We start from the raw sequence: 13,140 nt of genomic DNA, 5'->3' as shown, positions 1-13,140 counted from the left end.
TATGTAATTTTGTGTAGAAAAATAAACAAAAGGTGAAAAAAGAAATTGTAACATAAGGCTATGTTTGGTATATAGGATAGTACCGTAAATATTGTATAATTATATATACATTAAATTAAATTGAGTGTTTGGTTAGATAATTTTTATATCTACGGTAATATTTAAGTACTAGCAATTAGCCCGTGCATTTGCACGAGTAATAATATAAAAATCGTGAAAAAAAATTACGAATAACATTTTTTATTTTATTTTTAACCGTTTTAAGTTTATGGGTGAGTCAACCCACAATCCGACCCAAATATCCATTTACTCAACATCATTATATATTACATTATATATTAGTTAGTTAAAAAGTTGAACTTATATTAATATTAAAACGTCCCGCGTTTATCAAATTTGGTGTTGAATTTAAAATATAAAGTCTTTGTAGCCTAGTTGGTTAAAGAGTTGTACTTGTTTTGTTAGGTTGCAAGTTCGAAACATATCTCTAGCATTTTTAATTTTATTTTTAACCGTTTTAAATTTAAAAACGGGTCAACCCACAATCCGACCCAAGTATCCAAATTAACCACAGCTCTCGACCCGGCAATCCGGACACTTTAAAAATTAAGCATCATTATATATATATAGATTAGTTAGTTAAAAAGTTGAACTTATATTAATATTAAAACGTCCCGCGTTTATCAAATTTGGTGTTGAATTTAAAATATAAAATCTTTGTAGCCTAGTTGGTTAAAGAGTTGTACTTGTTTTGTTAGGTTGCAAGTTCGAAACATATCTCTAGCATTTTTAATTTTATTTTTAACCGTTTTAAATTTAAAAACGGGTCAACCCACAATCCGACCCAAGTATCCAAATTAACCACAGCTCTCGACCCGGCAATCCGGACACTTTAAAAATTAAGCATCATTATATATATATAGATTATTTATACATTAAATAGGTATAAGGTTGTACCTATTCTAACCTGTTACAAAAGTTATATAAGTTTTTATAAAATTTTATTCCTTTTTAACCCTCTCATTTTATAAAATTATAATTTCTTTATTATATTTTAAAATATAATAATAATAAATTATAACTAAATATATATATATATATATATATATATTTAAATAGGTTTAATTTTACAATTTAAATAATAATAATAAATACTTAAATACTTATACACTAATAAAAAATAGTCAATAGCGACGTAATTAACAACAATATATTGTTACCGTCGCTGTTGCTGTTAGCCCATATAAAGAATAAACAATTACCTATTATTAATAACGGCCATCTTATCCCTTTCCATTTTTTTAAATCATTAAAGTTTAAACTTAAATCAAATAAACATAAAATCTTTCTAAAAAACTGTGAGAATTATAGAGAGAGTATTCCAACAGTCCATTGACTAACCATCCTCTCTCTCTCCCAACCTCTTCATCTCCCATTGACGAACCATCCTCTATCTCCCAACCTCTTCATCTCCCATTGACGAACCTGCACAGCGGAGAAGAAAAATGACAAATCTAGGTGAGCGACCTCGTACGGGCATTGATAAAGATCGTCTTATTTACTCCTAATGTTTCACAAAAGGAAGCAGGAATCTATCTAAAAGGTGTTGACAAATTAATGTGCGATTCAAGCTCAATTTGTTCCAAATTCAGATGGAAAGTCAATTTAACTTATTCAGGGATGCCCAATCCCAATGGAAGACGATGTCGGTAATGCTTTGTTTCTTTAATGAGGTTATGTTTGGCTAGGTGTTTCAAGGGAGCAATTGTCTATAAATTTGGACGAGGAGACACATTATATGTATTTTATTTATGTATTTTGTTTGATCTCTTTGGTCATATTCGTTAACTTCTTTTTCTTTGCTTCTAATGTTGATTCCTCACCTCTTCAAGTATTAGTCTACAAGGTGTTCGACAAAATGCTCACAAGAACATCTTCTTTGTCTTCAGCTGGTTATGCTTATATCTATAAGTTTTCTTCTTCATAGTATTACCTCTGTTTTAGTTTTCTATTTGATTTCATATTGACTGGTTCATTTTCTGTTTTGTATGTTCTTTTCCATTTGTGCAGGTTATAAAAGTTTATTTAGATAAATAAATATTCATTTTGTCCTAAGTATTTATCTCATATTACTCTAGGTTTCGTACCTTGAACTCCCTAATTATGTATGAAAATAAGATCTAACATCCATTCATTCACCTATTTTGCTAAAGAAATGCAAACTATGAAGAACCCATATTACTGGAATTCATGCAGGTCCTTGCTATCACCTTATGCAGGTAAATCCACCTTGTCCTAATGAAATCTTACAGACATGTAAAACAATTTTTTTTTCTGTATTAATTTTTATTCTATATCAGTGCACTTCTTTCTCCCTTAACATCGATAATTCAACTTCGGCATTACTCTGAAATTGTACATTATTTCAACTTTCTAATGCTAAAAGAATGAGATTTTACACCATCATTCTCTGTAGAATTCACAAAATAGATATGCAACTCTCATAAATATTATGAACTTATCTTTTATCATTATCCTTTCATGAAAAGCGAACAATGTAATGAACTTATGTATATGAACCATATTTGACAACAAAACAACTTTCCATATACTAACCTCAACCTCTATACTTTATGAGATCCCAAACCTTAGTAGAAGAGAACGAGTTATTTCTATCGAGTACAACATTAAAGAGAGATCTCACATACCATCTTCCATTTCAAATATATGAGATTTTAGCAATAAGATTAGAAGTATTAATAACAATGCTGATTAAATTCAACAAGGAAATAAGCAGGGCTCCTTGGTGCTAGGTATCTAGCCAAAAGTAAATATCAACCCTATAACAAATTTTGTAACTTGGAAGTAGTTTTTAAGAGTGAGAGTGTAGTATAGAGCTTGCGAGTAACCTTTGAATTATTACTGATAGAATTGTACTTAGAGTGCTTCTTAAATGGTGGTTTGGATATTGAATTAACTAGCTCCTGTCATATTATATGTACTAAATCAGGTATTTAAATTTCTCTGTAGGTTTTGGGTTTCCAATATTTATTCACCTTTATGTGGATTCTGTCAATCCTATTATTTTCTATTAGAATGCTTTTGTCTTTTTGATAATCATCTTCTTCTGTTGCTTAGTTGGCAGACTTTGTCAAATATCTTTTGGAAAAAGCTGGTGGAATGATTAATCTGACAGATATATATTGTCTCTTCAATCGAGCATGTGGTACTGGTATGTGCTTTGATGTTTGTCTGAGTAATTTATTCATTATTTTCCTGCATTCAATTTCCATTATTTGTGATCGAAACAATATAAGAAAGTGAATATCAGAATTGGCTCTCTTCTATTCAGAGTTGATCTCACTAGATGACCTACTACAAGCATGTTCAATTTAGGAGAAGTTCGACATGTAAAGATTTATTTACCTTGAAAGCTATCCATGTTCTTGTGAATATCTCTAATAAAATTTAGCCTAGTTCTAACCATGAGTTTCATATTACAGTGTAAAAGTCATAATTACTTCAGGTAAATTCTAGATTTCAATAGTACTTTTATTGTTCCTTAGTCCTTTAAATTCTTAAATTTGATATACATTTTTGTATTTTCTATTTGATTTGTAGTCTTGTTATGCTTCAGAAATTTGATAGTGGTGTCATGGTGATCCAGAATAAGTCCCACAGTGATGAGAAGGTATCATGAATTGTTGTGTTGTATGCAGGACAATAATTCTTTTTAATTTCCTACATATGTTACAGTGATAAAACAGGTTTTATATATTAAGAAAACCTTACTGTGAACATTTTCCATAGGAAGGCATTTAGAAAGAACATACAATGTTTATCACCTGAAGAAAAAACAAGTTTACAAGCGATAGTAAGATTTCTACATTTTCTTGGAAAAGCAGTTTATGTGTATCTATTTACGATCTCTTCAAATATTATATTATTGGCATTTGTTAGCCTCTTTGTACCCTGAGCTTTTGAGAATGCAATTTACAGACTATGATCATCTTTAGAGAGTTGCATATGATTTTGTGTATTTTATCTTTCTAATGCTGAAAGAAAGAGATGTTAAAATAAATTGTTCATCATTTCATTTAGCTTGATGTACATCATCTAATTCGTGGATTCTACCAAAAATCAAAAACTAATCAGCTTGAATCGCACATCAATTTTTTCTGGATTCTACCACGAAGAACTAATTTGTTTTTTCTAGGTATCAAACTATCATTTTTTATGATATATTTAAGTTTGTACACAAGGTATTTGATGAAAACCTTTAGATAATTTTATATCAGGTTCCAAATTTCTTTTCTTTATTGCAATTTATATCAACTCCTTGTTTTTTCTTGAGTATTATTGATATGGGTTTGATTTTTTGTCTTTGTAAACAGGTATTTAAACCAAAACCAACAAATTGTAGGAGTATTCATGACTCATTATAATCTCTTCAAAGGTTAATCAATATGTGAGTAACATTATTTTAATTTCTGATATCTTGTCAAACATACACCTTTATGAGATGTTAATAGAATTATGTAACTTCCTTTGAAAATTTTAGTTGTATATGTTTAGTTAATTTGTTGCATTTATAACTTGACAGAGATCTCCAAAGAACCTGAATGAGTGTCTAATTCTTTCTACTTCCAGTAATTTGACAAATCTTGAAAACGGTAAGGAATTAATTTCATTTGCAAAGAAATTTTTATGATTAAGGTTTTATTAACTTTAAAATAATACCATTTTTCAGGGGAATTTGAATTTCACTCAACCTCGCATATTATTCCAAGTGTTGTAAATCACAATGAATCTGAAAATATTGTGAGTTAATATTATATTCTTTCTGTATTTTATTCAATTGTATTGTTACTTATTTGTTAAATATGTTGTAGGATGTTGAGGAATTGCATAAATTCAACTTCAATAAAGACCTAGAAGAAGATAAGATTTTTTTTTTCAAGAGAATTAAGGTTTAACTAGTTCACTAGTCATATTTTGTATATGTTACAGAAAGAAATGTAATATATAATAATATGAGGATATATTTTTGTATTAAAAATATTTATTTTGAGCTCCTCTGAAATTTTTATTTAGATTATATAAAATAAAATATAAAATTATACAACTAAATTTAACAACCATGATTAAATGATTTAGCCACCCTTTAGCGACGGTAGCTTAGTACTGTAGTCAACACTTTAGTGACGGTATTTATTACCGTGGCCATGCTTTAGCTACGGGACCAACAACGACAGTTGGCGACGGGCCTCTCTACCGTGGCCATTAATTTACAGCGACGGTAAACCGACTTTTAGCGACAGTATTTACTGTCGTTGTTGCAATCTTTTTTACTTACTTATTTTTTATATGATTGTTAAATTTATATATATTTTTTATCTTTGTAAATAAAAATTATATTAAAAAAACATTAAATGAGACAATTTTATATCTAATAAAATATAATAATTATTTTTAAACACTAATAATGTTAAATAAAAAATAATAGTCATATATACAATTAATTTATAAAATAAAATTTTATTACATTATTAAATGATATTTAAAATTAATTGCATATAAAATAATATAAACCGTATTATTTATATTAAAAATGCATTCATATGATAATTATATATTATTTTTGTATTAATTTTAATATAATTAATAATACAAAATACTTATAAAATAAAAAACAATTTATATAAATATAAGGGTAAAATAGTTTTTTAAACTTTGTACTTCTTTCTTATACCATTAACCAAACACAAAATAATAAAACTTATATAAGTTATACATATTTTATACTCTCTCACTAGTATAATAAAGTGCAATTGCGACTGTATTTACTGTTGCTATTGGGTTGATTACTGTCGCTAAAAGTCAATAGCCACAGGAAATGCACCTGTGGCTAAGTGTCGCTATTAATTCTGTAGCTAAAATATGGCTACAGGAATTAGTACCGTGGCTAAAGGATTGGCCACAGGTATAAATTACTGTGGCTAAAAAGTTGCTAAGGGAATAAATTACTGTCGCTAAAAAATGGCTAAGGGCATAAATTACTGTGGCTAAAAGGGTAGAATCATCCATATATATATATATATATATATATTAATACTCTTTTTTAACAAATTTATTATGAACCTGAATAAGAATAAAAAAATTAATACTAAAATATATCATTTATAATATCAAAACAAATAAATATAACATTTTTATCAAATACAAATATTATTTATCAATCTTAAAAATGCATACAAAATATATCAAATATAAATTTGAACTCATAGAACATAAAACTCTCATCCGTTTATCAAAATATCATTTTATTAAAACCATCCAAGTAGTCACTGTCAAAGAAAATAATTCATAATGTAAATTAGTTAATACCCATTTATCAATTTAATGTGCAAATCAAAATGGACCAGCTTTTCATCAATGTCTTTAACTTGAATGAATTATATTTAAGGCTCAATCTAGTTAAGGAAGTCAAGTAATTGATATTCACTGTATATTATTTTATGTCTCTCTAAATGCATGAATGTTGGTGTTGTTCTTGCAAATGATCAACATGTCACAAATAAACAAACAATGAAGGACATGTGCATGTCTCAAGTTCTAATTGAACAATTTGCAAGTTTCTTAAGTACTCTAACTCGTTCATGTGATTGCGACAATAAGATTAAATTGTTTTTTTAATTAAATTGCAACTATAATATTAACCATGAGATACTACTAAAAACTGGAATCTCAACATTAACATGTCATACAACAAGCCATACAACTGAAGACTATCACTATATTAACCTTAAGAGACAAAGATAAAATTTGTCTGAAATCAGTTAAAAAGTTTTGGAAACCAGCTCAAGAAAATGATAGAAATATGAAGTTAGAAACAAATGAATGATACATTACCTTCTACAATAGCTCTTTCCTCTTGATGATGACAGCTGTATCATTTCATTGTCCATAACTATAAGACAATAACACAAATTTGTAAATATGAACCTTCATTATCCAGTTTCTTAATAAACCAGCCACCAATCAATAACTCATTGAATTTCAGAAATCCATGTTTGAAACTTGCAATTACACAAAATAACTAAAATAAAAATGAGAAGTGCCTATAACTAGTAATAAACATGATTTAAAAGTTGTTGGTAGTAAGTTAGATAATTATCTATGGTCTATAAGAGGTAACATCAAACTAGTAGAAGATTGAAAAATGAAATTATCTAGACTTAGAGAAAAAAAACATAAACATTAAATATAAAAAATAAAGCCACAATCGAGTAACTAATAATTCATACCTCAAAATCTTTTAGTTACTTCTTGTCGTTGAACGAGATCCTTCATCAATATAGTTCTCGGTGAACCAACCCCTTTATTATTGACATTAAAATTAGAAAATATGATTACTATTTAATACATTGAGTTATAAAATTAACCTTGACTTCATTTGCACGTTCTTAGAAGATGACGCATTAAACTGCAGATTAACTTGAATGTTGTTGTTCTTTAGCAACTCCTTTATAGTGTTAACTTCAGCTTCCAAGATCTCAACTTTTGATTGCAGCAAATCATTATTAAGATTCATCTGTTTTTTGGTTAGAAGAGGTCCTCTTAGATCTTTCGGCTTTACTCCACCTCCATAACCAAATACATGATTATGCTTTTGAGTTCCAAAACATTTCTCCACAACTTGGAAAGAAGATAGATGAGGTTCTTGATGAGTCACTTCACAAATCTCATCCTAAACCAAGAAGATACAATGTTACTTACGAATTATCTTTAATTTGACATAAATTTTTGAAATCACAGAATTATGCATAAAAAGCTTGCCTAAGATAAAATAAACACTCAATAATTTGGTCTTCTACATGCATTGTGACTAGAAATATTTAAAGCATCATATATAGACTTACATATTTTTTCAATGCGTCAAGATCAACAATATCTTTTCCTTTTTTCCGAGTTTCAAAAAATAATGATCTAATATTAGGTGGATTGCCATCTTTTCCACCCTGTACATAATAATGATATGTATAAGATGAAAATCAATTATAAAGGAAAAAATTGCACTTGTGATCCATCTTACCATTTCATAAGCAATTTGCCTAAAAGGTTTACTTCCTGTACGATGAGGCATCGTTGCATTTGATCTATTTCGCGAGTTGTTTTCACTTGTTTTCTGCATTAAGTTAATAATATTACTTATTAAAATTAAAAAATAACATTAATATTGACATAATACGATTAAATACCTTGAATCTGTCACTCATATATTGATTTGTGATCAACCATTCCCAGTCACTCTTGTCAAAATCTTTAAGAATATTCAGTAAAGCTTTTTGACGCGTAGTGTAGTTTTTCACGTATTTGTTGTATATCTTACCTCTCCAATTCTTCCATAAGGACCGCATATGATCAAGAGTTGATTCACGATATAGTTCAATTTGATCATTATCAAAATTTTCCTACACAAATTTGAACAGTTAGTTAACAAAATAAATATTATGTTATACACAGTTAGAAAACTATTATTATATTAACCGCCTCCCACATGTGGTTTAATGAATTTGTATCAATGTCTTTCCAAGCAATCACTCTAATTTGGCATATATTTCTATCTCGTATGATTAAACCGAGATTTCTAATAAAACTTTTATGATTAGAAGATACTGCACGACCCATAAAAAAAGTAACATGCAACTTTTCTCCAGTCTTCAATTTACCCAGTGAGTTGCATTTATTCTTGCCTCGTAGCCTAGAACTTTTTCCTATGGATGAACTGTCTCCAGTAATCAGATTTGCACAAGTTGGTTGCAATGTAATATCTTCCGTAACCAGATTTGCACAAGTTGGATGCAATGTAATATCAATAGGGTTGCATCTTTGAGTAGAGCTATGTCCATCTGATGTTGAGGTCCTCAAAAGTTTCTCATATCCTCTACCAAGAGAAGTTGGTGCTACAAATAGTTTTCTCTTAACAATTGTCCGGTTAGGAGGGTCCATTATCCAAATTACCTACATTTATATAATCACATTACAAGTTAAAATTATTTATTACTTCAACAAAATAATATAATTAAACAGTTTAAGTACAAATACAATTGAAACATCTACCAAAATTAGAACTGAATGAATAATTTAAAGAGTAATATATAATATTAGTTAAATTAACAATTTCAAAAGTAAATTATAACTTATTTATCTTTAATAAGTCAGAATTTTACGTTGGATTCTGATAAGCTTCGTGAATATCATTAGTATCCATAGAATTTGAATCTCTCACCTTCAACATGTAAGTAAATCGCAGATATATTTTCATCGCAATATGCCAACCTTTGGAAGTATTATCCTTGACATAGAATACTTGTGATGCTTGAGTAGCCAACACAAAAGGCTCTTCAGATTTTAAAAACCTTTGACAGTTCACACTAACAAACCCATATTTATCTATTTTGACTCCTTTTTCTTTAGAATAGACATCAAACCACTTACATTTAAATAACACAATTCGCCTTTGACCAATAAATTGCACTTCAACAATTTGCAATAATTCCCCATAATAATCAATATTTTCTGACCCATAATTTCCAATCACCAAAATACCGTTATTTTGTGATCTTAAACTCTTATCATGGTCTTTGGTGTGGAATTTGAATCCATTTATTTTATAGGAAATAAATGTCTTTGCATATTGAGTAGGTCCGCGAGCTAATGAGAGTTGGTCTTCCATTTTCCTACTTTGATCATAGTTATATAACATATTGACCTAATTAAGGAAATAGGTTAATTTAGTCCTATCATTTATCATATAAAAAAATATGTATATATCAAATATGTTACTTACCCTAGTTTTAAACCACTTAATAAATTCTTTATCCCAATTTTCTTCCATCAAAACCAAAGATCCACAAGCACGAATTTCCAAGAATTCACTACATAGAAAATGTTAAGAATTGTTAATACTAATTATAATACAAATAAAAAACATATATATAAATTTGAATCATACTTGTAATATGGTTGAACTTCTTCACAATTCTTCAAGATGTAAATATGAGTTTGTTCTTGTTCAACTGTATTCAGATTATATGTCACCCCTGTTGATAGTTCTCCAATGGATAAAAATATAGATAATACGTTGTTTATTTCAGCACATCCTCTATCAACTATGTCAAAATATCTTGAGCATAAAGTGATACACTCATTTGCAATATAACCCTCAACAATTGAAGCCTCTGGATGAACTTTGTTTCGAATGTAGGATTTCAATGTACACAATTTTTGTTCTATAGGATACATCCATCGATATTGAACGGGTCCCCCAAGCATTGCTTCTTTTGCTAAATGGATAGGCAAATGAATCATGATGTCAAAAAATGAGGGTGGAAATATCTTCTCCAACTTGCATAGTATGAAAGGAATTTTCTCGTCAAGCTGTTTCAAGTCATCCATCTTTAACGATTTTGAACACAAAGTAGAAAAGAATAATGACAACTCGACTAAAACTTCATATATGGGTTCGGGCAGAAATCCACGTGTGGCAAGAGGTATAAGATACTCTAATAAAATGTGACAATCATGACTCTTTAAACCTGTCATCTTCTTCTCATTGAGATTTATACAATTAGCAATGTTTGATGAAAATACTTCTGGTACTTTCAATTGCTTCATCCACAAACAAAGTTGTCGTTTTCTCTCAGAAGATAATGTATATGGTGCACGAGGAAACTCAATACAATCTACTTTCACAACAGGATGCAATTCATGCCTTATATTCATGGCTTTCAAATCGTAACGTGATTTTTCGTTATCTTTACTTTTTTTCCTTTGATGTCCATAATTGTTCCAACAATACTGTCACATATGTTTTTCTCAATATGCATTACATCCAAGTTATGTCTCAATAAAGATAATTCCCAATAAGGTAGTTCAAAGAATATACTTTTCTTATTCCAATTATCTCCACGTTCTTCATGTGATACATGTGTCTTTATAGAATAGTCCTTACTTAATATTATGCCTTCAAGGTCCTGAACTTGATGTAAGATATCTTTCCCCGACAATGGATTATGTGGCAATCTCATTTCAAATTTACCATCAAAAGAATCCTTATCTGTTCGCCATTTATGACTCATCGGAAGATAACGTCGATGACACATGTAACACTCTTTAAAACCATTAGTCAATCTCATTGACAAAGTATACTTATTACAACAAGGACATGCTAACTTTCCTTTTGTACTCCATCCAGACAAATTTGCATATGCTGGAAAGTCATTAATCGTCCACATTAATGAAGCACGTAATGTAAAATTTTGAGAAGTAGATACATCAAATGTTTCCACTCCAGTATGCCATAACTCTTTCAATTCATCGATCAACGGTTGAAGATAAATATCAATTGCATCTCCGGGACTTTCTGGGCCAGGAATTAACATGGATAATATGAAATTAGACTGATTCATACACATCCATGGTGGTAAATTATAAGGAATAAGAATCACAGGCCATATACTGTATGGTGTTTTTGAATTTGCAAATGGTTGAAATCCATCGTTTGCAAGACCAAGTCATACATTGCGAGACTCTAAGGAGAAATTTGTATATTCTTTGTCAAATGATTTCCACGCCATAGAATCAGCAGGATGCCTCAACACTTCATCGTCAATTCTTGCATCACAATGCCATCTCATATAAGGAGCTGTTTTTGAACACATGAACATCCTTTGCAGCTTTGGACTTAGTGGAAAATAACGCAAGATTTTATTTGGATTTTTTTTCCCATTAGCTTTAATCCTTGCTTCTCTAGTATTTATTTCATCATTCCATCTAGATAGGCCACATACTCTACACGAGTCCAAGTATTTGCTATCTTTACAAAATAACATGCAATCATTTTTACATGTATCAATCTTTTCATAAGAAAGACCGATGTCTCGAATGAACTTTTTAGCTTCATAATATGAATCCGAAAAAGTAGAATTTTCTGGTAATATTTCTTCTTTCAATAATTTTAGCAACATTGTAAAGGATTCATTTGTCCATTGTCCTATATTCTTCAAGTGGAGTAACTTCAGTAATGCTGATGATTTTGACACCCCTGATCCTTGGTACAAATGTTGTCTAGAATCATCAAGTAGCCTATAAAACTTTTTAGCTTCCTCATTTGCTTCCTCAACATGATATGGTGAACTGAGATTTTGTGCATTTGAAGATGATTGACCATATTGAGGATGCAGATCTCTTAAAATATCTTCCATAAAGTCATTATCACCTTCTTCATTCTCTAAAGGCTCACCTTCCCTCTCTCCATCATGATACCAAAGTCTATAATTTTGAAGTATTCCATAAACAATCAAGTGCATCTGAACTAATTCTCTCGACCCAGAATCTACATTAACACATTTAACACATGGGCATCGAATTTCATTTGTAGGACCTAATCTCTCAAAAGCATAGTCCAAAAACTTTTCAACCCCTTTTCCATATTCATTACCAATTCGATCATTGATAAGATCCATCCATTTCTTATCGGGTGCCATTCTTTAAGAAAAACAAATGAGTGAGATTAAAAAAATATATATTTACTCAACTTTTCTAGTATATGAATCAAAGGAGTTGGTAAAAAATCCCTAAACAAATGTATCATTAATTTATTTAAGAGAATATACAACTAGAGAGAATAAACATGTTGGTTAATTTTATTAACAAAAAAAAGAATTTTAAAGACACTTAATTTGAAATTATAAAGTAAAGATTATCAAATACAAAAAAAAACTCTTTATTCAATAATAAGTCATACCATTCCTAATTGACGTGTGAGCTAATCTCTATTAAAAAATAACGAAATGACTAAGTTAATAGCCATTAAAAATAAAGATAAATTAATATATTCAAAAATAAATATAATTTTAATGAGGGAGGACCCTTCAAGATATATTTGTAGAGGATGGAAATGAGATCACAAAACAACATTACATAACAAAATTATTAATTACTAAGTCAAATAAGAGAAATTACACATCAATATTAGTCTATTGCAATTAATTAAATCTCTTAATTCATTATTAATCAAATTAGTCCAGAATTAGGTCTTTTAATTCATTATTAGTCAAATCAGTCTCGAATTAT

At 29.2% G+C, this 13,140-nt stretch overlaps 1 protein-coding gene and 1 long non-coding RNA gene across 10 annotated transcripts; one reads left to right on the top strand and one right to left on the bottom strand.

The window, feature by feature from the left end:
- The first annotated feature begins 1,356 nt into the window (after positions 1 to 1,356).
- On the top strand, positions 1,357 to 5,076 carry LOC124942661. 9 transcript variants are annotated; one of them, XR_007099715.1, is made up of 8 exons: positions 1,357 to 2,279; positions 3,139 to 3,232; positions 3,353 to 3,691; positions 3,811 to 3,874; positions 4,395 to 4,468; positions 4,604 to 4,673; positions 4,751 to 4,821; positions 4,893 to 5,076. It is a non-coding gene; the product is annotated as an uncharacterized LOC124942661 (long non-coding RNA). The 9 variants fall into 9 exon arrangements; XR_007099720.1 differs by lacking the exon at positions 3,811 to 3,874 and having other exon boundaries at positions 3,139 to 3,410; positions 3,504 to 3,526; positions 3,622 to 3,691; XR_007099717.1 differs by having other exon boundaries at positions 3,139 to 3,526; positions 3,622 to 3,691.
- A 6,503-nt stretch (positions 5,077 to 11,579) lies between these two features.
- LOC124943518 lies at positions 11,580 to 12,551 on the bottom strand. The gene has a single exon (XM_047484016.1). It carries the CDS (start codon positions 12,549 to 12,551, stop codon positions 11,580 to 11,582), a length of 972 nt encoding a protein of 323 aa, XP_047339972.1.
- Between the last annotated feature and the right edge of the window lie 589 nt (positions 12,552 to 13,140).

This window comes from Impatiens glandulifera, chromosome 6 (assembly GCF_907164915.1).
Source record: "Impatiens glandulifera chromosome 6, dImpGla2.1, whole genome shotgun sequence".
Classification (NCBI taxonomy): Eukaryota; Viridiplantae; Streptophyta; class Magnoliopsida; order Ericales; family Balsaminaceae; genus Impatiens; species Impatiens glandulifera.
Note: the sequence above shows the minus strand (reverse complement) of the source record. Positions and strands in the feature narration are given on the sequence as shown.

What these genes read in the sequence shown, in the direction of transcription:
- LOC124943518 (XM_047484016.1), bottom strand. Translation starts at nt 12,551, where the DNA reads ATGGCACCCGATAAGAAATGGATGGATCTTATCAATGATCGAATTGGT.